Here is a 24220-nt window from a genome sequence, read left to right as displayed (position 1 = left end):
GACGGCAGTGGGCGGAGCCTCCTGACCTCTGCCCCGGAAGTTTTCTTCCGCCTTCTCCGGCGCGCACGTTGAACGGCTGGAAAGGTGGCCTCTCCGGGCCTGCGGTCGGGTCATGTCTTCCAAGAGAACCAGGAAGCGGCTGAGCCGCGGCGCGGAGGGGAGTTCGCCCTTGGCTGCCGCCGCTGCTGGGTCCGGGGATCCCGCTTCCGTCTCGGACGCTGAGAAGGCGGCCGGGACTCTGGTGGTCACGAACTTCCTAGAAAATGGTGAAGAGTTCGAAGGGGTCTGGAGGCCGGGGTGGGAGGAAGGTCGAGGGCCGTCGGGCCGGGGAGGCCGGGGAGTATAGGAGGGGGGGAAGGTCGAGGGCTGAGGAGGGGAGGAGGGGAAGGTCGGAGGGGATGGGGAGGCCGGGGGAGGCTGAGGGGCCTTGGAGGCGGGGAGGAGAGGAGTTGGGGAAGGTTGAGGGGTCCTCGGAGGCCACCAATGCTTGTGACCTGCTGGAGGAATTAGTTGATGGGGCAGAAAATACGGTGGTGCTGTACTGCTGGAATGCAGGTGAGGTGAGTGGATGGGGAAATGGAACCGTAGTCCCACAGATAGGGATGTGTGGAAGTATTTGCGGGGAAGCCCCTGGTGTTTAAGTCCTGGCCCTGTGGTGACAGAACTGAATCCTCGGGTGCCAGAGAGATGTGACGACTCCTGGTCCTCACCTGTGACTGAAAAGCGTAAAACTTATTATATATTTAGATGAATCTGTATTAGCCACTTGTATTTTTGTATGCGCATTTTATTTAACTTGCCTTTCTGCTTCTATAAACTTGCTTGCTGTAACCTTGAGGAATGCAGCAGCAGTTCTCCTGACTAATCTACAACCACCCACTTGCCCTTGGGCCCCAGACATTCCCGGATCTGGAGCATGAGTTACCCTTTGGCAGGGAGTATACACATTCTGGACCCTCTACCTAGGCCTGAGCTAGACATAGTGGCCATCTGGCACTAGGTGGGACTTGGGGGGGGTAGCAGCAAACTAGGGAAAATGTCAACCAGTCAGAAACCGGTCACCATGGAGATCCCCCTAGACCCATCAAAGCATGACAGCCCGCTAGAATGACCATTGATAAGTCAGGACCCTTTTCTGGCTTTGTATTGTGCCAATCATTTAATGGAATTATGATATGAATTTCCCGTGTAGTGTATTGATTTGTTGCCCATGCTTGCTGGGGCCTCGCCCCTACAAAAGAATGTATAAAAGGTGTTCTAATCTTGTGCTCGGGGCCTCTGGTCTTCGCAGAGACCCATGCTAGAGCTCATTGCAGTTTGCATTGATCTTTGGCCTCTGGCGATCCTTCCTGGGGCTTCAAGTTTCTGGGCACAATATGACCTCTAGTAGCTGACTTAGAATCTAAGCTAAGAGACTGGCCACAGAACTTTGTTTAGTTCCTAATGAAATTCGGGATTTCCTTCATTTTACTTAACACTTTATAGTTAATACTTTGTAGTAAACCTTTTTTAGCTAATATGTTATCGTTAAAGACTCAAAGGATTTGGGTTTAAATTTTGCTAAGAGGAGTGTTTGATGACTGTAACCCCATTGTACATTACCTTTTTATAATATATAATGTATATTATATATTGCACATATTATATTGCATAATAATTTAAAGAACCTCAATGGTTCATTAATATGCTTGAAATAAAGTTTTATGTTTTTAAGTTCTAAAAAAAGTGTTGGGGCTGTAATTTTTCTAAGATATGGTAAGTGCATTTATGTTATTTTCATGTACATCTTCATTTATGAAGTAGTAGTAATTTGCTCTTCCTTCATAGTGGATGTCAGAGTTCCTAAAGCTTTCCAGAATTTTGTTGTTCACCTGGGAATCAACACTATGAAGTCTGCAAATCTATGTATAAGTCGGCCAGTGTTGCTTACCAGTCTTAATGGAAAGCAAGAGGTAAGAGGCTTTTGTTTTCATTTCCTCCTCACCCACCCCCCAGTGCTGTGCATTGAATCCTGGGCACTCTTTACCACTTGAGCCATATCCCCAGGCTATTTTTTGTTTGGTTTTGTATTTTGTTTTTTGAGGGTTTCATTAACTTTGCCCAGCTGGCCTTGGACTTCATCATCTCACACCTGAGTAGCTAGGATTACCAGCATGTGCCTTTTTCATTTTTCCCTCCTTCATTCCCTCCCTCCCTCTCTCCTCCCTCCCTCCCTTCTTTCCTTGAATTACAAGTAAGGACCCTTTTTCCTCTTTTGTTTTGGTACTGGTTCTGTGGCTTGAACTCAGGACCTGGGCATTTTCCCTTTGTTGTTTTTTTCACTTTTTCCTTTATTTTTGTTTTTTCCTTATCTACTACTTGAGCCACAGTTCCACTTCTGGCTGTGTGTATGTGTTGTGTGTTGTGGTGTGGGTGTGTGTGCCCGCGCGCACACGTGTACTTAAATGGAAATAAGTATTTCAGAGCCAGCCTGGACTTTTCCTGTTTGGACAAGAATGTCCATGCCCTGGCTTTGAACCACTATCCTCAGATCTTAGCTTCCAAAATAAGTAGTGATCACCAGAGTCTAGTCCCTTGTTTATTTTCTTGGTTTGTGATTATTTGGGATGACTCAGATGTTGTTTTGTCACACCAGCAAGAACAATGAAAAATAAAGTTTTCAAAAACATTTTTATTTAGAACCTGTCTTACTTTGTTGTCTATGGCTATGCTGGGAATGGTAGCCCCTATAATGTCATGTTGAATGACACGTTTTCTCCAAGGAGTTAGTGCATAGTTCCCTCTCTTTCTTCCCCCCCCCCTTTTTTTTTTTTGACACTTTGGCACTAGTGGCTCATGTTTATAATTCTAGCTACTCAGGAGGCTGAGATCTGAAGATCAAGGTTCAAAACCAATCCAGGGTGGAAAGTCTGTGACACTGATTTCCAATTAACCACTAAGAAGCTGGAGGTAGAGCTGTGATTTAGGTGGTAGAGTGCCAGCCCTGAGTGAAAAAGCCAAACTCAGTTCAGATATACAGTAAGTTCAAGCCCTAGTACTTGCACAAAAATTCAACAACCAAACTATTGAAAAACAAAAACCAAAAGAATATATACGGTCTCAGTTTTTAACTGTTTCTCTTTGCTGCCCTGTATTTTAGTCTGATACTGAAGCCTAGAATTAATTGTTCCTTATATTGGAAAAACTTGGCTTTCCCTTGTTTACCTCTCTTCCTCAGCTGTTCTTCTGGGAATGTTTTGCAATCCCTTGTCTGCTGATAATACATGTCATTTCTATTGTTCTGGGTTTATACTGCATTTAAAAAAAAGAATCCTTGCTAGGAGCAGTTGCTCAGCGCTCATGGCTCAGCTTGGTGGCTCATGCCTATAATCCTAGCTAAGGCTAAGTTACCCCACAAATCCTTGCTAGGAGCAGTTGCTCAGCGCTCATGGCTCCGCTTGGTGGCTCATGCCTATAATCCTAGCTAAGGCTAAGTTACCCCACAAATTATCTTGCTTTGAATAGTTTTCTGATTTTTCATATCACTTGTAATATCTTTGCCTTCTTTCTTAAATCTACCTTCTTGACTAGGGGCTTATTCCTCACCTTTATAAAAGATACAGTATTTAGTATGGTAATTTTATTTGTGAGTGTAGTGATTCCTACCTGTACTTGATCTTTCTGTAATGTGTGTCAGATTATTACTGCCTTCAGGATAGGAGGGAAGGACTTTGTTTTATAAATTCCTGTGCCACCTGGGTTGATTAGAATCTTCCTTATAAATTCAGGGTGTCTAAATATTTACTTGCTAATCTTTTCCTTTTCTCTGTGTTGGCAGGTCTGTATAGCTTGGCCAGTGGCAGGATTTCCTGGAGGCAAGGTTGGCCTGAGTGAAGTGGCACAGAGGAACCTTGGGGTGAAGGCTGGCGATAGCACCCGGGTACAGCCTCTTGTGGGTGCTCTTGTTGCGGCTGAGGAAGTGGACTTATCTCTGAGGTTGGACTCATATCTTTGGTGACTGTCTGGATTTGATGTTGCCTCATAGAAGGATGATGAGAGTCACCACTGAAAACCACACATGTAATTTGTATTTGCTAGTGGTCACACTTATGTAGAAATGAATTATCAACAAGTGAAATGGATTATCTAGGCTAATATTTAGTCAATGTATCTAAAATGTTAACGTATCTAAAAAGTTATTTGTCAAGTGTTTTAATTTAAGCCTTTTTCAGAATACAGTGTGTAAAATTGTGTTAGCAATATTTTCAGTACTTGCTAGGCACATGTGGTGGGATATAGCACAGACTACATAAGTGTGATCTAATTTATGCACTGGGGGTTCTTAAGTCCTGTGAATAGGTTCTGACAGCTAAGAGGAATTATTGTTGATAAATACTTAGGATTTTTTCATCTGGGCTCATTGTAAAATCTCTTCTTAAAATTGTAGCTTACTGTGAGGAGACAATAAATAACTTTTAATTGAGACTGCTCAAGGCCAACTGTTTTTCTGGCTCATATCTGTAATCTAACTGTTCAGGAGATTGTGATTTGAGGATTGAGATTCAAAGCCAGCCCAGGCAGAAGAGTCCTTGGGACTCTTATCTGTAATTAGCCATCACGAAGCTGGAAGTAAAGCTATGGCACAAGTGGTAGAACACCAGCCCCGAGTGCAAAAAGGCTTAACAAGAACACAAGGCCCTTAGTTCAAGCTGAGTATTCAACCTAGTGCAACAGAGGTCATTATTAGATTTTTAAATTGTTCCTTGCCTCCACTTCCATCTTCTTGATGGCCAATCTCTGTTATGTTTTCCTGGGCTGGCCCTGATCTCAGATCTCAGCATCCTGATTTACATGTATGTATATTTTGTTCCAGTATCAGGCCTCATTGTCTTGCTGAGTTTTTTTGCTTATGCCTATATTCTGCCACTTGACCCATGCTTCCAGCTCAGCATTTGGCTGGTTAATTGGAGATGGAGTCTCACACACTTTTTCCTTGGCTAGCTTTGAACTGTGTTCATCCAGGACTAGCCTCCTGAGTTTGTAGGATTACAGGTGTGAACTACTTGTACACTACCCTTTATTTTTAGGTAAAACTGATTTTGAAAAATATAATCATCCAAGCCAAGATAGTATGAATCATTTATTTTCAGATCGCAAAAGAAAACATTCTTTTGATTAGGGTCTCATATACACATGTCATTTTATACCACAGCTTAAAATATACTTACCAGTGATCTCTATCCTCCTTTTGTAGTGATGAAGACCAGGGTGTTAGTGAAGAAGGCCTGGCTAGTTGTATTCTGAGGAAACTTGGTGAGACTAATATTTTAAATTGTTTTTTAAAGTTTTGAGCAGCAAGTAAAATGCCCCTGGGATCTTGTAAATACAGATTTTTTTTTCAGAGTAATTTAAAAATGTTTCCCTCAATGATTTGAAATTCTTTTGAAACAGAATGTTTTCCCATTAAGTTGACTGTCAGTGGAGCATTGACAAGAATATGTGCTTGCCTGTGGATTAAAAAGGCGTTTTTTGGTGATAGTGGGGATTGCCTGAGTTTACCAGGCAGGCACTCTACCACTTGAGCTATGTCTAGGGTTTTGATGTAATGCCTGGGCTGACTTGAGCTCTGATCCTCCTTTTTATGGTACCTTGTGTTAATGGGAGTGACAGGCAGATCCTTGCCATAACCAGGCACTGATTGAGATAGTCTCATGAACTTCTATGCCAGGGCTGACCTTGACCTGATAGTGCCTTCCCAAGTAGTTGAGGTTACAGGCTTAAACGACTGTGCCCATCCAGGTTGAGACTTGTGAACCCTGTACTTTTTATTTCTGTTGAGAAACATTTAGGAGTGTTATTTAGGTGTACTATTACCATTTTAGTTTAACTCATTGGTGAATGTAACCTCCTTGCTATTTATTGTTATGGTTGGTAGAATTTTAGATTCAGTGAGCATAGAAGATTGGAAAGAATGTTTTCTACCTATAATCGGTGCTATATCATAGAGGAAAATTAGGTCCTGACATTGACTTTATTAGTCCTCTAGCTTTAACTTAGTCTTTCCAGTCAGTTTTGTCCATTGCAAACAGTTGCTATTAAAACGATATGCTGGTTAAAAAGTGCTAACATGAATATCTGATAAATTGTTTTATAGACGGCAAGGTGGTTTTACCAGGCAACTTTCTATATTGTACTTTCTATTTACGACTCTGTAAGCTGCAAGTATTACAAGTGAAAGGGGCAGATGGCATGATCTTGGAAAGGCCGCAGAGCAACTCTGCCACTGATTCCCAGGAAGTGGTCTCTGAATGTCCCACCATGGAATCCAGCAGCCTGGATATATCCTTCCAGCTAGGCCAGTTAGTTCTGGAAGAGCCCCAGAGTCCAGCCTCAAAAAGTACTTGTTGTAAACCTGTGGTGGACACAATTGTGAACACAACCAGGGATACTTTGTTGGATGTTGCACAGAGCTCTGGAGACGGCAGTGGGCTTGGACTGGAAGACACCACAAGGCTTAAAGGTGGTTCTGAGTCATCCAGAGAAGGAAATGAGCAGCTCATCAGTGGAGAAAGATGGCTGAAATCTGCCAGCCTGGGACCAAAATGCAATACTGATATTTTTTATTTCATTTCTTCAACAACAAAGATCAATTTTACAAAGACTTGTCCAGATTTAAAAGAGCAAAATGACAAATTCAGAGTGACCTACGACATGATTGGAGGCTTAAGTAGTCAACTGGAAGCAATCCGAAGAATGATTGAATTGCCTCTCAAACAGCCTGAACGTTTCAAGCATTATGGTATAGCAGTTTTTATTTATTTAACTAGCCCTATATTCAAACTTAAAAGCAGCTGGCCAATTTTGCATATCTGATGATGGTTCACTCTTTTGTCTGTATTTCTGGAGGGATAGAAATGGTTGAATGAATTCATTGCTTTGAGCTATGACAATGGAATGTGTATTCCCTTTGCTTTGTTCTCTGTTGTAATGTATTTTAGTGACAGTTTTAGCCTTTCAAGTAGCATATGCTCAGAGTTGTTTATAATGAATCTACTATAATTATTTTCATATTCCATGAGGTAGAATGACTAAAAATTCTCATGTCAGTGGTTGTTAAGAAAATGCAACTGCATGAAAATCTTGTTAGACTGAAGTAGATGAGGGTATGGTAGTTTCTTCCTAGATCTTTTGCTTATATTTGGTACATGGTATCTGTTTTTTCTCCTGACCCTTCATTTACATAAAATAAAACCTTAGGTATATATATTTTTTTGGGGGGGGGGGTGGGAAAGGGGAGGTGGTCATGGAGCTTGAACTCTGGGCCTGAGCGCTGTCCCTGAGCTCTCCAGCTCAAGGCTAGCACTCTATTCCTTGAACCACAGCATCATTTCTGGTAGTTAATTGCTGCTAAAAGTCTCATGGACTTTCCTGTTCCCAGGGCTGGCTTTGAACTGTGATCCTCAGATCTCGGCCATCTGAGTATCTTGGATTAGAGGCTGGTCCTGGGAATTAACTTAGAGGGCTTAGGTGCTGTCTCTAAGCTTTTGTGCTCAAGGTTAGTTAGTGCTCTGCCACTTAAGCCACAGCTCCATTTCTGCTTTTTTAGTAGTTAATTAAAGGTATGAGTTTCATGGATTTTTCTGCTGGGGATGTCTTCAAACCACAATCCTCAGATCTCAGCCACCTGGGAACCTAAGATTACCGGTGTGAGCCACTGGCACTCAACTAATTTTGTGATGTTTGAAGTTGTATGACACTATTTCTAAAAAGCCTAGTAATTCATTGTTCTTTCTTGTTACCTCTAGGAATTCCTGTTCCTAGAGGAGTGTTACTCTACGGTCCTCCAGGTACGGGAAAGACTATGATTGCCAGAGCTATTGCTAATGAAGTTGGAGCTTATGTTTCTGTAATTAATGGTCCTGAAATTATAAGCAAGTAAGTAAGTGCATGACTTAATAAAGTCAACTCTCTTTTTGCTTTTAAATTGGCTGCATTCTGGATATTTCATACATTGGAATACCCCCTCACACATGTCTATATACACACACATACATATTTGTCTTAAAATATATAAAGTAAATAATATATGTTAAAATGTCATAGTTGTACTCAGAGTTAAATCCTAAGTAGCTCCAGGAAAAAAAAAAAGTTAGGAAAGTAATTTTTGAAAGTAAGTTTTAAATTTCTATATATGTTACTACTCAGTTTTTATAGATAATGTTTATAGATAATGCTTTAAAAAGAAAAACAGTCCTCATTTATTTTTATCTTTAATAGATTCTATGGTGAGACTGAAGCAAGATTACGTCACATATTTGCTGAAGCCACTTTGCGGTAGTGTGTATTTAAAAATTTATTTTTTTCAAATTAATAGTCAAGGTTGTAGTAATGAAAATAAGAGACTAGCACTTTATGCAGCTAACAAGAAGACAGTGACAACTGTGGCACTGATAATATATTTAATGACATTTTCTTTTAGTTTGTTTTTACCTAAAATTGTGAAACTTTTTATTTTTTTTGCCTGTCCATATGCTTAAACTCAGGGCTTGAGTGTTGTCTTTAGGCTTTCTCAAGGCTAGGGCTCTACCACTTGATACCACTACCAGCTTTTTCTATGTGTGTGGTACCAAGAAATCAATCCAGGGTCTTTGTGCATGTTAGGCAACTACTCTACCACTAAGCCAAACTACCACTGGGCCACGCTCCTGGCCCCATTACCCAAGAGTGTGTTCAAGTACAATATATGTTATTGAATTGCATAAAATAGAATTAAGACAGTGTTGTTTCATGTCATAACTTTAAAGAGTCAAGGATTATATGACATCTCTAATGTATTTAATTCCCTTAGTAGATTGTATTTTTCTAACCTTTTATGTTTGAAAAGTCATGGTTTACTTAAAAGTAAAAATCTTTTGCTCTTTAAAACATTATTATTAATTTTATTATTCTCAACTTTAAGCTTTATTGTTATATTTTGATGAGTATAAGAATATGGTTTCCGGCCAGGAGTTTGGTACTGAGGCTCAAGTCGTAGAGTTCTAGCCTTGAGAAAGCCCCAGGACTAGCAAATAATAAAAATAAAAAAAAAAGAATGTAGTTTCTAACCTGGTTACTATTTATAATATGGCCTTGTCTCTACTTATGTTTTGATATTTAATGTTGCACTGTATATTACTGCTGTTTAATTATGGACTCTTGTTTAAAGTTTTTGCCTGCAGCAATAATACATGAATAAAGTAGTGTGTTATCCCAGTACTGGAAATTGGAGAACCAGTGGTGGATCTTACTGTTCTTGGGATGTTATTAAGCATTAATGAAGATTCCTCATGTGAGAGAATTCACCATGATAGAATTAGTCACCATGAAAGTAGAGGCCATTTTTAGTTTATGTCCTTTGGGTTCTAAACCTATTCTAAGGCAAAATAAATATCGTTGGCCTTAGTTTCTGAATTGACCCATTTACAACATTTTTTGTGTATGTGTGTACGTGCTGGTACTGGGGCTTGAACTCAGGGCCTACGCACTGTCCCTGAGCCTTTTTCACTCAAGCATCATGTTTTACGCTTTGAGCCACAGCTCCACTTCTCGCTTTTTGCCCTGCCTAACTTCAAGTCTTGATTCTCAGACCTCACTATCAGTGCCCAGCTAAACAATTTGGTTTTATCTAGGCATTAACTCTCAATACCATGACTTTCTTAACATTATAGAGAGTCTAGAATAAAAAATTGACAAGTTAAATAGTTTAAGTTAGAATTAATTTAGGGGTTTTCAGCTTAACATAGTAATTTTAGTTTTTAATGTTAAAATTTAAATTTGATTATGCTACATTTCAATTAGAGAATGGAAATTAAAATTTAAAATTAAATGTGCATTAGATTTCATTTTGCTTATTTCTAGGCGCCCATCAATTATTTTTATTGATGAGCTGGATGCACTTTGTCCCAAAAGAGAAGGAGCTCAGAATGAAGTGGAAAAGAGAGTGGTAGCTTCACTTTTAACACTGATGGATGGCATTGGCTCTGTAAGTGCAGAACTAGTATTGATTCTGTGTAGCAAGCAGTTGCTTTCAAAAACTCATCCAAGTCTTTTGTACTCCAGGATAAGGGAAGTTTAAACATTCATCTAGGGAAAGACTCATCAAGGAATTGCTTCAGTCAATTGTTGAATAGTTGTCATGCCAGTGTAGTCAGTATAATCTGGTGTATTTTTCTAGTACATAAAAGATTATGATTGCTTTTGTGATAGGTATTTTAATTTAAATACTCAGGCATGCTTGGCACAGTGGCTCACACTTGTAATCTAAGGAGGCTGAGATCTGAGGATCACGGTTCAAAGTCAGCCTAGACAGAAAAATCTACGTGACTTTTCAATTTTAGTTAACCAAAAAGAAGCTGGAAGTAGAGGTATAGCTAAGAGGAAGTGCAGTAGGTTAGCATGAAAAAGCCAAGGGGGATCATGAGAGTAATGAGTTCACCCCACTACTGGCATAAAGTAAAGACAAACAAGAAAACCTGAGGCAAAAATGAAGAAGATGGGGGCCGGGAGTTTGGCCTAGTGGTTAAAGTGCTTGCCTAGCATGCATGAAGACCCGGGTTCGATTCCTCGGTACCACATACATAGAAAAAAGTCAGAAGTGGGGCTGAGGCTCAAGTGGTAGAGCTCTAGCCTTGAGAAAGTCCAAGGACAGTGCCCTGAGCTCAAGCCCAGGACTGGCCAAAAAAAAAAAAAAAAAAAAAAATGAAGAAGATGCATACTAAATTTGGGGCAATTTGATTAAGAAATTTAGTGTTTGTCAGGGACAGCTCCCAGACCCTAAGTTCAAGTCCCAAGACTGGCACACAAAAAGGATGTTTGATTAATATTGAGTTGATTTTCATATGGGGTGAGAGGTAGAATTTTCATGTTTTCTCCCTGTGAATATCCAGTTGCCCCATCTATTGTTATTTCTCTGTTGCACATTTTTGATTGTGTTGCCAAAAATCAAACATCTGTAGCTGTGTTTATTTCTGGTCTTCTATTCCATTGTTCTATATGTTTATTTTTGTGTCAATATTATGCTATTTTTTGTTAATATGGCTCTGTAGTTTGGAGCTGCTTTTTTTTTTGATACATTCTTTTTTTTTTTTTGCCAGTCCTGGGCTTGGGCTCAGGGCTTTAGCACTGTCCTTGGACTTTCTCAAGGCTAGTACTGTACCACTTGAGCCTCAGCACCACTTCCAGCTTTTTCTATGTATGTGGTACCGAGGAATGGAACCTGGTCTTCTTGCATGCAAGGCAAGCACTCTACCACTAGGCCAAACTCCCGGCCCCTTTGATACAGTCTTGTTCTTGGCTTTGCTCTTTGTTTTAGCTTCCTGAGTTCTGGCATTATAGGCATGTGCTAGCCATTCTGCTTATGCTTGTTTCTGAAATCACTTAAGTACTCTGACTAAAATATTGGGTGATATCAGTAGGTGATTGGTAGTGATTGTAACTTTGTTTTTTGTAAAGTCATTGGGGCTTGAATGCAGGTCCTATACTCTTACGTGGCTTCTTTGCTCATGGCTGGTACTGTACTGTTTGAGCCATGACTCTGCTTTTGGCCTTTTGCTGGTTTATTGGATATGAGAGTTGCTTTTGGCCTTTTGCTGGTTTATTGGATATGAGAGTCTCAAGACTTCCCTACCCAGGCTGGCTTCAAACTGTGATCCTTAAATCTTAGCCTCCTTGGTAGCTAGGATTAGAGATATGAGCCACCAGTACCTATCTGTAATTCTTTTTAATGTAATATACTATAATGTTTTAATGAAATTTTCATAGAGTAAAAATTCTTATATACCTATTGCAATAATGGTATAGTTAGAGTTAAAAATGAGAAAAACATTCTTTGTGATAGTAGAGGTAAGTTTTGCCCAACTTCTGTGGGAGAGTGCCTAAATGTGTCTAAATGACAGCGCTATGAGATATGTAATAGAAATACTAAGAACGTTATAAATAAAGTTAATAAGTAGGTAATGTAAGTATAAGTGCTTAATGGTCTGGACAGTTCTATTCATTTGTGTCTATAAAGCCAGTGTCCATCTCCTTATAATGATGATGATGATAATGAAAATTACCATTAGCAACTTCTAGAATAACATTGTTGTAACCTTTTATTTTGTTAGGAAGGAAGTGAAGGACAGGTATTAGTCCTGGGAGCCACGAATCGCCCTGAAGCATTAGATGCTGCCCTCCGTAGACCTGGACGATTTGATAAGGAGATTGAGATCGGGGTTCCTAATGCTCAGGAGCGGCTAGATATTCTGCAGAAGCTTCTTCAAAGGGTACCTCATTTGCTCACTGAAGCTGAACTGGTGCAGCTGGCAAATGATGCTCATGGATATGTGGGAGCAGACTTGAAAGCCTTGTGTAATGAAGCAGGTAAGCATGACTTGATACCACGTTTCTGTATTGGTTTATTTGGACACTACTTTATTTGAAACTGTTTTACATTTGCTTTACTTAGAATATTAAATACCAAAAAAATATATTATCACAAGCTTAGAGATTGCTAGCAGGAAAAGGCTTTATCGTATCCTACTCTGGGATGCATTTTGCTGCCTTGTGAACATTTTATTTCGCTGATTCCCATGAAGTAGTGTGTATATCCTTGCTTTTCGTATAAACACCTTTCCTACGGACACAGCCATGATTTTCTAGCTTCTTTCTCGTCTGGCAGTGGCCTTGTGACTATTGCCACTTCTAGCCAATTTGATATAGATGAAGTTTTATCAGGAAAGATAAAGTTTCATCCTTGAGGAAATTGGAAATGCCTTGTAAGGAAGAATCTTTGATTGTATACACTGATAATTTATATCTGACTTACTTCATGGAACTTGCTTTACTTTTTTCCAGTCATAAAATATATTTATGGAAAACGTTTAGATGGTTTTTAAAAGAGGAAATATTCTTATGCATACTTTCTAAAGATAACCACTATTAAAGAACATATTCTTGGTTTCTCTTGTGCACGTATGCATATAAGTAGGGGACAGGAATATTGATGACAGTATTTATTGATGCCGTACTGTGGAAATTAGGGACTCACACCTGTTGTAATCCTAACTATTTAGGAGGCTGAGACCTGAAGATAAACATTTAAAGTCAGGTCGGGCACAAAAGTTTATGAGACTTTTATCTCTGATTAACTAGTAAAGCCAGAATTGACTATGTGGTTCAAGATGATGATTTTGCTTAGTTTAGCCTTGTAATTGTTGAGCTGCTAATTGTTGAGCTGCTAAATTTTAAAAAGCCTAAGAGCTCTAGCTATAGAGTATGTGACAGTAATGCCTTAACTCTGGAAATATTTTAAGGATTATTACCAATAGTTGCCTACTTTAGAATATACCTCACCTTTGATTGTTTAACTGTAGCTACTTTGGAAGCTTTTTTTTTTAATTTTATTTTTATTTTTTGGTGGGTTGTGGGGCTTGCACTTGGAGCCTGGGTGTTGTCCCTGAGCTCTTCAGCTCAAGGCTACTGTCCTACCCCTTGAGTCTCAGCCCCACTTCCCATTTCCTAGAGGTTAATTGGAGATAAGAGTCTCACCTTCTTTAGTGCCTGGGCTGGCTTTGAATAGTGATCCTCATATCTCAGCCTGAATAGCTAGGATTATAGGCGTGAGCCACTGGGCCTGGCGTACTTTGGAAGCTTTTAAGACCCTTTAATGTTTGGAAAGAATTTCAGAATAATTTCAGTAATGGAAAACGTATTTTAAAATGAGGATAGTTTTCATAAGCTGTTGAAGTGTTTTATCTTTTAAGTGTGGCCTTACTGATTTTTTTTTTCTTTTTTGGTGCTGGAACTGGGACTTAAACTTTGGGCCTGTGCTCTGCAAATAGAGCCAATCTCATTTTTTTTGGCTTATAGGTGGTGCTCTATCACTTGTGACACCTCTAGTTTTAAAATTTTTGCTGGTTAATTGGAGATGTAGCAAAGATAATATTTTTGCTTGGCAAAGACAGTTTGTTTGCTACACCTAAATCCTGAAATCTTAGCCTCCTGAATAGTTAGGATTCCAGGTATGAGCCACTTGTGCCAGACTGGGCTATAATAGCCTTTTATTTGTTCTAAAAGGGTGTGTTCACTTTTTAGTAACCCTAACATGCCTCAAAACATCTTTGGTTTATTTATAAGTTTAGTTGTATTACTGGTTTGCCAATAAATTCAGTTTTGTTACATTTTTTTTCTCTCCCCTGGATGAGTTTTCCTTTTTCTTTTCTTTTTTTTTTCCTTCTGCCAGTCCCAGGCCTTGAACTCAGGGCCTGAGCACTGTCCTTGGGCTTTCTCATGGCTAGAGCGCTACCATTTGAGCCACAGCACCATTTCCAGCTTTTTTCTTTTATTTTTTTGCCAGTCCTGGTGTTAAGCTTAGGGTCAGAGGAATGTCCTTGGATTTTTCTCATGGCTAGAACTCTATCACTTGAGCCTCAGCACTACTTCTGGCTTTTTCTACATATGTGGTACCAAGGAATAGAACCCGGGTCTTCGTGCATGCTAGGCAAGCACTCTACCACTAGGCTAAACTCCAGGCCCCCAGCTTTTTTCTTTATATGTGCTACTGAGGAATCACCCCAGGTCTTCATGCATGCTAGACAAGCACTCTACCATTAGGCAAAACTCCGGGTCCCTGAGTTTGTTTTTCTAAATCCTTTTATATTTTGGAAAGAATTCCTTTCCCTAGTGGCAGTATTGTGTTCATCCAGGTTTTTTTTTTTTTTTTTAATAAGGTGCTTTGAATAAACTTTACCCTAAAATAATGAAACAAATTAAATTCTTGAAGTAGAAGTTATACAACTTGAGAAGATAATAACTTTTATTTCTATATTCATAGTGGTCTAATTTAATGGGACCCTGTTTAGTCCCTTTGATTTAAGCCAGATCTGTGTATGGAAAGAGTTAGAGAAGGAAAAATAAATAGGAAAAGAAAGCTAGAAGAGATATTTAGGAGTTTTCAAATATTATACTTTTGTTAAGATATCTTGGTCTTTTGAAAATTATTATGGTTTCCAGGTTAGAGGACTAGGAGATGGGGGAATCTGGGTTGTTTAGTCTGCATAGACAAAAGTAAGCATTTAGTACATTCTAGACTAGAACTAGGGCCTTTCTGTATAGTTTCTGTGCTGTACTAGCTTCATATGAAGTGATGGGCTTGGGTCCCTAGAAATCAAGAAACTAGGCTTAGGAATTAGGCCATTCCTTTACCAGAGGCTTAGTTTTCTCCATTTGTAAATCATAAATTGAAGTATGAGGGGAGATGATGTTTCAGTGACTTCATAGTTGTAGTACTCACTACATATAAGGAAAAAGAAGAAATAAAATGAAAAAATTAGAAAACCAATGAATATCCAGATTATTCCCTAATTCTCTTTGCATCCACTTTTACATCCTTTGTGGCTTTCATCATCAATTTTGGTATTTATTTGTCTAAGTAACTTAGGCTGTTAGGGATTTCCTTTACATTCTCTTTTTTTGTTAAAATAAATATGGTTATAAAAAATAAAAGAATTTACAGTCCTGGGGCTTGAATTCTGGGCCTGGGCATCATCCTTGAGCTCTTAGCCTTGAGCTCAGCTACTGCCTTGAGCCATGGTGCCATTTCCAGTTTTCTAGTGGTTAATTGGAGATGAGTCTCAGGGACTTTAGTGCTGGTGGTGGCTTTGAACTGTGATCCTCATATCTCAGCCTCCTGAGTAGCTAGGGTTATAGGTGTGAGCCACCATGCCCGGATGGTTTGAAATGAGGAACTTGTGTGTGTGTGTAGCAATTGGGGCAGTTACAACCCAGCGCGTGTGTGCACGCATAGAAAAGTTTCTTTGGAAAGAAATATGGGAGAGAAAGAGATGTGGCACATGCCATAAACATGATGCCATAGGATAGCATGTTAGCCCATCTTTAGCCACCTAGCCATCTATTCATAAGTGTTCAGGGTTATGGACTATGATTAGGGATTGGGAAGCTGAGTGCCAGTGGCTTATGCCACTGGTGCCCATCCTTGACCTTTTTTTGCTCAAGACAGGCGCTTAAGCACAGTGCCACTTCTAGCCTTTACTGTGTAGTTTAATATATTAGAGATAAGAGTCTCACAGGTTTCCTTCCCAGGCTGTCTTTGAACCATGAACCTCACATCTCAGCATTCTCAGTAGCTAGGATTACAGGAATGAGCCAGAGGCACCTAGCTTACATAAGTAGTTTTTTCAGAAGGTATAGTTGACTCCTTATTTTTGCCATTACTGGAGCTGAAACTCAGAGCTTATCCTGTATCTCAAGGCTTGAGGCACAACTTTGCTTCTGGCTTTTTGCTGGTTAATTGAAAATTAGAGCTTCATTGAATTTCCTGTCCAGGCTACCTTTGAATTGTAATCCTTTGACCTCAGACTCTTGAGTAGCTAGGATTGCAGGTGTGAGCCACCAGTGCCTGGCTAGTTTACATCTTTTATAGTGTTTATGCTCAACTTTCTTAATCTCATTCCAGTGTTTATAGTTATTTTCTCTATCTTTTAACTTTGTTGCTATAATTAATATGGAATGTAGAAATACGATAGTTGTGCTTTCAACAATTGTTTTATGCTGTCTAAGCAAAGGAGATGTTTAACATTGATAATGGGGTGTGAAACTTGCTTTTAAATGTTACATTTTCTATACAATTAAGTTTTTAACCTAGAGTGTGACTTGATGTGCTGTGTCTTATCCAAAGACCTAATACTCTGCAGTTTACCTTTTTAAGCAGAGAGCAGCTGTATTCTGAAATGTTTTATCTCAAAGTGGACAAGCTGTTCACAAGCTAGACTTTTAACACACCCTGACATTTAGTGTCTGTATTTGTATTCCTCATGGGATTAGGCTGCCTTTCTAATTAATTAGTTGCATAGCCTTTTATTAATTCCCTCAGAATTTATAATGTTTTAAACTAACAACATAGATAAGGATAGTGTAGTTTTTGGAAAACATGATATGTTAATTATGTAGCAGGGACATGAATTATATAAACTTTGCTGAATGTTAGAAAGTGCTTAGCAACAGTTTTCCAAATATAGGGATTTATTGTATAAACTTGCCCTTCTAAGGCTGCCTGTGCCATTTCAGGAGAGTGAATATAAATAGAGCTTGATTGCTTCAAGAAGTGGACTCAAGTCACTTTGTTTATAGGGAAAGGAAGTCTTTGCTTTGCATCTCTTAGAGTTTATCTTTAGTATCCTTGTGGACTGTACCTCATTTCATCATTTTCATACCAAATACTTGGGCCTGGAGAAGGTAGAGTCACAGAACAGGAAGAATTAAAACACTTATTTACACAATGATTTTTGGCATTATGGCACTGAAATTTGGGTTGAATAACAGTACTGCATCTAATTACTTTTAACTTTTTTGGAAATGGAAAATTTTATGTCTTGTCTAAAGTGCCAAGATCTTTATGGCTTGATAGTCTTTCCTCCCCCGCCCCCCACTAGCTTATTTTAACAGGAATTCTAGCAGTTTAACTCTTATGCTTTCTGACGTTTTTCACTGTCTTAAATTCCTCCAGTATTACTTTCTATGGCACAGTTAAACTATTGTCCTTTTATGTTTGGTGGGGGTGTGGCAAGTGGCTGCTGATACCACTTGAATTGGGTTCTTGCTTGCTTGCCTGAGCTCCACTATTTGTGCAGCTACATTTCCAGGCCAACTTTTTGCTAGAGGAATCTTGAGGGAGTTGAGGGCTTTTCTGTCAGGCTGGCTTTGACTCATGATCCTCAGGATCTCAGCTTCTTGCGTAGCAGGATAATTTGCCACTAGTGTGTAGGGCAAAATTCTCTATAAATTCGGGAAATAATGGGGTCTTAGAAAGCTTGGTGAGCTCTAAATTCAAATGCTGATTTTATTCTTTGTCAACCGAGAATGCTTGGTAAGCTATTCAACTTTTCATTTTCTGTTTTCTCACTAGGTGAATAGGATGGCATATCTTTTTCAGATCTCTTACAAGATTCGGAAAACAATTTGACAGCAATAGTCATGGTTTATATAAGCCTTGATAAATGTCATTTATTTCTCATTCTCTTGCCTCTCCAAAGCTATTTTAACATCCTGTTGAAATAGTTTTGTATTTATGCATTTCTATAGATAGAAGTTCACTTGAGTTTTAGCCATACTCTGGATATTTTATGAAGCATTCTTGGTTATTCTAATAGAGAAAAATATTAGAGAAATCTGGCAGAATCCTCTATGTTACTTGATAGTAATTTTTACTGAATCTGCATCAGTTACATGTCTTGTACACTAATAAATGTGCAGACAAAATAATAGACAAGGCTTATTTTGGTTTTTTCCTTGATAAATGCTCTTGCTGAACCTTACAAAGGGAAATCATGTCATTTCTCAACCACCTCATCACACATGTGGGTTCTCTAGTGACCTACAATCGAGCAATGAAAGAAAGAAAAGAAATTAGATTGATATATTTACCAAAACTGTTTTGTAAGGGCCCACATATTTATTATTGTAGCTTGAAAACTAAACAGTAATTCTGCAGAAGAATACATATAAACAATAAAAAAATTTTTCGCTGTTCAGTAATTTTGAAGTATAATAATAAAGTACTTATGAAACGAGATTGTTTCTGTGCATGAGCATAAGATTTTATTTTCTTGGTCACTGAAATGAGCATTTCAAGTAATACTTTGGCTACTTAATTGAAATGGCTGGAGCTAAGTGGTTTATTTCAGGAAGCAGGTGATAGTTCTAATTCTGTTTAAGCTCTAATTGACATATACCATTTACTTACTAGTGGAAAATTTTCTGGCTTGTGATGCCAAGACTATAAAAGCAATACACTTCAGAAAAGTTTTCTTTCAAATTAAAACATTTACAAATAGGAATCTTTTCTAAATGAAATTATTGCTCTGAGATATTTTTTTTTTTTTTTTTGCCAGCCCTGGGGCTTGAACTAAGGGCACAGTCTTTGAGCTTTTTCAGTGTTAACGCTCTACCTCTTGAGCCACAGCGCTCTACCTCTTGAGCCACAGCACCACTTCAGGCTTTTTCTGTCTGTGGTACTGAGGAATTGAACCCAGGGCTTTGTACATGCTAGGTAAGCATTCTACCACTAAGCCACACTTACAGCCCCTCTCTAAAATATTCTTTATATCTTTTTTAAAGTCTTCTCAGCTCTGTTGTTAAATTTGTTCAAAATTCAACCTTTGCTTTGTGCTGGTGGCTCATGCCTATAGTTCTAGCTATTTAAGAGGCTGAGATCTGAGGATCATGGTTCAAAGCCATTCCAGGCAGAAAAAGTCCATGAGACCTGTACCTACAATTAGCGACTAAAAAGCTGAAACTGAAACTGTGGCTCAGGTGGAAGGAGTGCCAGCTTTGAGCAGAAAAAGCTTATGGACAGCTCCCAGGCCCTGAGTTTACTCCCAATGTCTGCCTCTTATTTATGCCTTCGGCAGAGTTGGGATTTCAGGCCTGTGCAATGGCACCCAGCTTTTCTTTTTTTCCCCTCCATACCTCCCTTCTTAACCTCCCTCCTTCCCTCTCTACCTCTCCCCCCTTTTCTCCCTCTCTCCCTCCCTTTTCCTCAGATAGATAGATAATTGAGTTATTTTTATTTATTTTGTGTTGGATGGAGTTTTAACTCAGGGCCTCATGCTGTCTTGGTGGTTCCCCCACCCCCCTTCAAAACTGGCACTCTTCCACTTGAGCTACACCTCCACTTCTTAAAAATTGTATTTTAGGGAAACTTTTTGAAGCCTTTTCTGATGAAGTGAATGAAGTGAATTTTAATGTTTGGGGGCTAGAATCCCCTCTCAGAGATTATTTCATGATCGTGTGGAAATTACGTGACCTATGTAGTGAGATACAAGCTTAGGCCCAGGATTCATGTTTGAAGACCCTGGTGCCTTCCATAGTGCTATTATTTATTCAGTTAATGTTTGTGCAGGTCCTGGGGCTTGAACTTGGGGGCCTGAGTGCTGTCCTAGCTTTTTTACTCAAAGCTAGCACTACTTGATCCACACATTCACTTTCAACTTTTGTCTCATGGACATTCTACCCAAGCTGACTTTGAATTTCAGGTTTGCGACACTGGTGTCCAGCGCTGTGCTATTACTTACTACTAGTTTTGGGGCTTGATTTCAGGACATGGGCACTGTCCTTGAGCTTTCTCAAGGCTAGCACTCTACCACTGGAGCCACAGTACCACTTCTGGCCTTTTCTGTGTCTGTGGTACTGAGGAATCGAACTTGGGCTTTGTGCATGCTAGGCAAGCACTATACCACTAAGCCATGCTGTGGGCCCTGTGCTATTCTTTTAAAAGCAACTTCTGAAAGTGATGGAATTTAGTATGGTTGGGACTCCCGTGATCACTTCTAAGATGTAGCAGTGCCTTTGTTGAGGATATTCCTTTTAATTTCTCTGGTACTTAATACTTTGTTTATATTTTAATGTATAATTAAGGGAATATAAAAGTTGAAATACAAAAAAATTGTTTTAGCTATACCTACTTCACTTGTCATATGCACGAGCACATTTCTAGAGAAACTTTACCACAATATTTATAATGCAGTTGTGAGAGACAGATACCCATGTTATCTGTTACTTCCTCTGTTATTTATTCCTATGATCAGTTTGAATTGTTTATTGCTTTCCAATGAAGTTAAATTGTGATCTCACTTAACAAGGATTGTACATAAAATTTTAAGATTCTGTATTGCAAATTTTGTCTGACTCTTATCCAGAAATATTTAGGATTTTTGTGGTGGTAGTTTTATGGTTGTTTTTTTTTTTTTTTGGATAAGGGTGGTCGTGGATGTTTGTTTGAGGTACTTAGAATCTAACCCAGAGCCTATCACATGCTTGGCTGCACTAAAAGGTCATGGATTTTTGGGTTTTTTTTTTAGGGTTTTTTTTTTGTTGTTGTTGTTGTTTTTGGTTTTTTTTGCCAGTCCTGGGCTTGAGCTCAGGGCCTGAGCACTGTCCTTGGACTTTCTCAAGGCTAGAGCTCTACCACTTGAGCCTCTGCACCACTTCCGGCTTTTTTCTACATGTGGTACCGAGGAATCGAACCCGGGTCTTCATGCATGCTAAGCAAGCACTTTAACCACTAGGCCAAAGTCCTGGCCCCATAGGGTTCTTTTTTTTAAAGAATTTATTAACATTGATTCATTTACATCATATTTCTTTTTTTTTTTCTTGTAATTTTTTTTATTGTAATTAGTAAAAGGGTTACATGATATTTGCCAGATAGAAGGTGCATTAATTCACATGCATTGATACCTTTTCACATGTCTTGGTACCCATTTCCCTCCCCCCCCACACCCCCCACCTGTCTTGGTTTTCCCCCCTTCCCTATCAAATTTCAAATAACCAAATACAAATAAATTCAATATATCAGATAACAAAGTGAGATACTATACCAATATGAGATAACCAAGGGACAGCAAAGGAGATGAGAGACAACATAGTACATTAAGGACAACAATCATTCATTATATGGCTTTTTTACATCATATTTCAAATGATGTACTTAACAAACAAGTTTTCAAGAAGGGAATCTCTATATACAATCACTGGCACTTAGATTATAGAACATAATTAAAATTAGGCTGAGGGTTTATATGTCATAGATACATATTAATCTCTGTAATAAAACATTTATGTGTATAGAGTCGTAGATTTTTATGTGTTATGTAGTTGTGTTGATATTTCCAATAGCATTGGGTATGCAAATATTGAGTCCTCACTCTTGTACTGTTTGGATCTAATAGCCACATATTAAGGATACCATGCACCTTTTGTTCCTTTGGTCTTGTCTCACTTAACATGATTCACTCTAGATTCACCTACTTCCCTGCAAATGCCATTATTTTATCTTGTCTGTTGGGTATGTAGAATTTCATTGTGTATATATTTTGTATCCATTCATCTGCAGTAAGGCATCTGGATTGTTTCCATTGCCTGGCTATTGTGAATAGTGCAGAGATGAACATAGCTGAGCAGGTGTCCTTATCATATCCTGGGTTATGAATGTTCAGGATATATGCCCAGGAGTGGTAATGGCAGGATTGTATGGAAGGTCTATTTTCAGTTCTTTAAGAAACCTCCACACTGCTTTCCAGAGTGGCTGAACTAGTTTACATTCCCACCAGCAGTGCAGTAGGGTTCCTTTTTCTCCACAACCCGCCAGCATCTGTCCTTGTCTGAGTTCAAAATCTTGGCCATTCTTGTTAGGGTAAGGTGGTATGTTTGGGTTGTTTTCATTTGCATTTCCTTTCCTTATTATAGGTTCCTGTGCCTTGCGTAGTTTCTTGAAGAAGCAGCCTAACCTTCCTGGTCAGGTGAAGATCACTCTGAATGATTTTCTGCAGGCAATGAAGGACATCAGACCCAGTGCTATGAGAGAGGTAGCAATTGATATCCCAAATGTAAGTTATCTGTACTATGTGCTAACAGTTGCTACAGAATCTGAGGTTCTGCAGAAACCAAGTTTCAGTGTTAAATTTCAAAAATATTTTAGTCAAAAAACTGTTTGAAATTTTCGTAATAGTGAAATAATTGTGGATTCAATGCAATTGTAAAAGACATACTGGGCATTCTTTTCTGAGTTTACTTTAGTAACACCATCCTGCAAAACTAGCACAAATCACAAACAGGTAGTTTGTATTGACTGTATACTTATTTTTCCATTTTACTTGTGCTATTGTTTGTGAGTATACACACACACACACACACACGTAACTAGGAATTAAATATATAAATTTTAATATATAGCTGAGTGAGGGAGAATGAGGGGAGTGGTGACTGATCAAAAAGCACCAGGCACTTAGATGAACGCTCATTTGTAATCCTTTTGCATAACCCTTTGGAGTTAAGAAAATTATAGATAAATGGACAGAGGCAGGCAGGCAGACAGACAAATAAATGAAGAGAGGAACCTTTGGATCACTGACTCAATATTTTCATACAGATGAGACTGTAAAAGCAGAAAATAAACTTCAGAGTATGTCTAATCATTTAAGATGGGTTTATGCAATGCTTCCAAACATAAATAATTTTAAAGTATTTTTATAATTCACTGCTCTCATTTTATTGTACTCCTGATTTACTACTTTATATTCTTAAAAGTATCCTCTTGATTTTTAAATGGGCTATTTGCCCTTCTACTTTCTTTGCTAATGACATGCTTTGTTTTTGTTCTGCAGGTATCCTGGTCAGACATAGGAGGAATGGAGAATGTCAAGAAGAACTTGAAACAAGCTGTGGAATGGCCTTTGAAATGCCCAGGATCATTCATTCGAATGGGAATTACGCCTTCTAAAGGAGTTCTGTTGTATGGTCCTCCTGGGTGCTCTAAAACAATGATAGCCAAGGCTTTGGCCAATGAGAGTGGACTGAATTTTCTAGCTGTAAAGGTAGGCTATTTATTATTTTTAATGGTTGATCTACTTCTTTCTCCACTTATTATTACAAATAAGGGAAACCATTGAGCCTATGTTGCATTAGATTTGGCTTACTTCACTTACTATGATTTTTTTCCAAGTGTTTCCATTTCCTTACTAATGGGGCCAAGAGTAGTTTCAAAGGTTGCAAATTTGATTATTGGAGTCCTAAGTGTTTTTGAAATTTCCATATACGTCTTGATTTCTGTTTGGTTTCTGTCCCTTCTCATGTGGACATTGCTGTACTAGAATTCTCTCTGCTTTTTATTGTCATCCTTATTTCACTGTGTCTATCTTATGCATTTCACAATTATATATTCATAATAGACTATTCTCTACTTGAAAATAAAAAAAAACATCTGATGAAGACCTAGCTCACAGCTTTTTAGATTTGAATCTGAAAGGACACACATACTTTCTTAGAAACAAGTATCTTACTGTTTTTGTGATCAAAGACGCTAGTTATTGATGCTACCTAGTATAGCTTTCTTGACATTCCTAGGATTACTTAAAAATATGTTATCTATTTTAAATATAAAATCCATCATAACTGAATAATTTTCCTTTTTCATCTTCTCATTATAAGAAAATGGTAAGTGGTTCTTTTTTTTTTTGCCAGTCATATGGCTTGAACTCAGGGGCACTGTCCTTGGACTTTATTTTGCTCAAGGCTAGCACTCTGCCACTTGGGCCACAGCACCACTTCTGGCTTTTTCTATCTATGTGGTACCGGGACTTCATGCATGCTAGTGAGCACTCTACCACTAGGCCAAACTCCTGGCAAGTAAGTGGTTCCTTGAAAGGTTTAT

At 38.7% G+C, this 24220-nt stretch overlaps 1 protein-coding gene across 1 annotated transcript in view; it reads left to right on the top strand.

Moving 5' to 3' along the window:
* Positions 1–112: 112 nt before the first annotated feature.
* The window catches only part of LOC150047205 (ATPase family gene 2 protein homolog A-like), a 76642-nt gene continuing 52534 nt past the window's right edge, over positions 113–24220 (top strand). Inside the window, exons 1-11 of the mRNA XM_090356616.1 lie at positions 113–266; positions 1828–1952; positions 3818–3975; positions 5234–5292; positions 6134–6778; positions 7785–7914; positions 8257–8313; positions 9877–10000; positions 12123–12378; positions 22258–22397; positions 23175–23384. Of these exons, the coding sequence (XP_090212742.1) occupies positions 113–266; positions 1828–1952; positions 3818–3975; positions 5234–5292; positions 6134–6778; positions 7785–7914; positions 8257–8313; positions 9877–10000; positions 12123–12378; positions 22258–22397; positions 23175–23384 (2058 nt within the window). The remainder of the gene's footprint in view (positions 267–1827; positions 1953–3817; positions 3976–5233; positions 5293–6133; positions 6779–7784; positions 7915–8256; positions 8314–9876; positions 10001–12122; positions 12379–22257; positions 22398–23174; positions 23385–24220) is intronic.

Source organism: Megascapheus bottae, chromosome 23, assembly GCF_031878675.1.
Source record: "Megascapheus bottae isolate mThoBot1 chromosome 23, mThoBot2.hap1, whole genome shotgun sequence".
In the NCBI taxonomy this organism is placed as follows: domain Eukaryota; kingdom Metazoa; phylum Chordata; class Mammalia; order Rodentia; family Geomyidae; genus Megascapheus; species Megascapheus bottae.
This window is presented reverse-complemented; position numbering and strand designations above follow the sequence as displayed.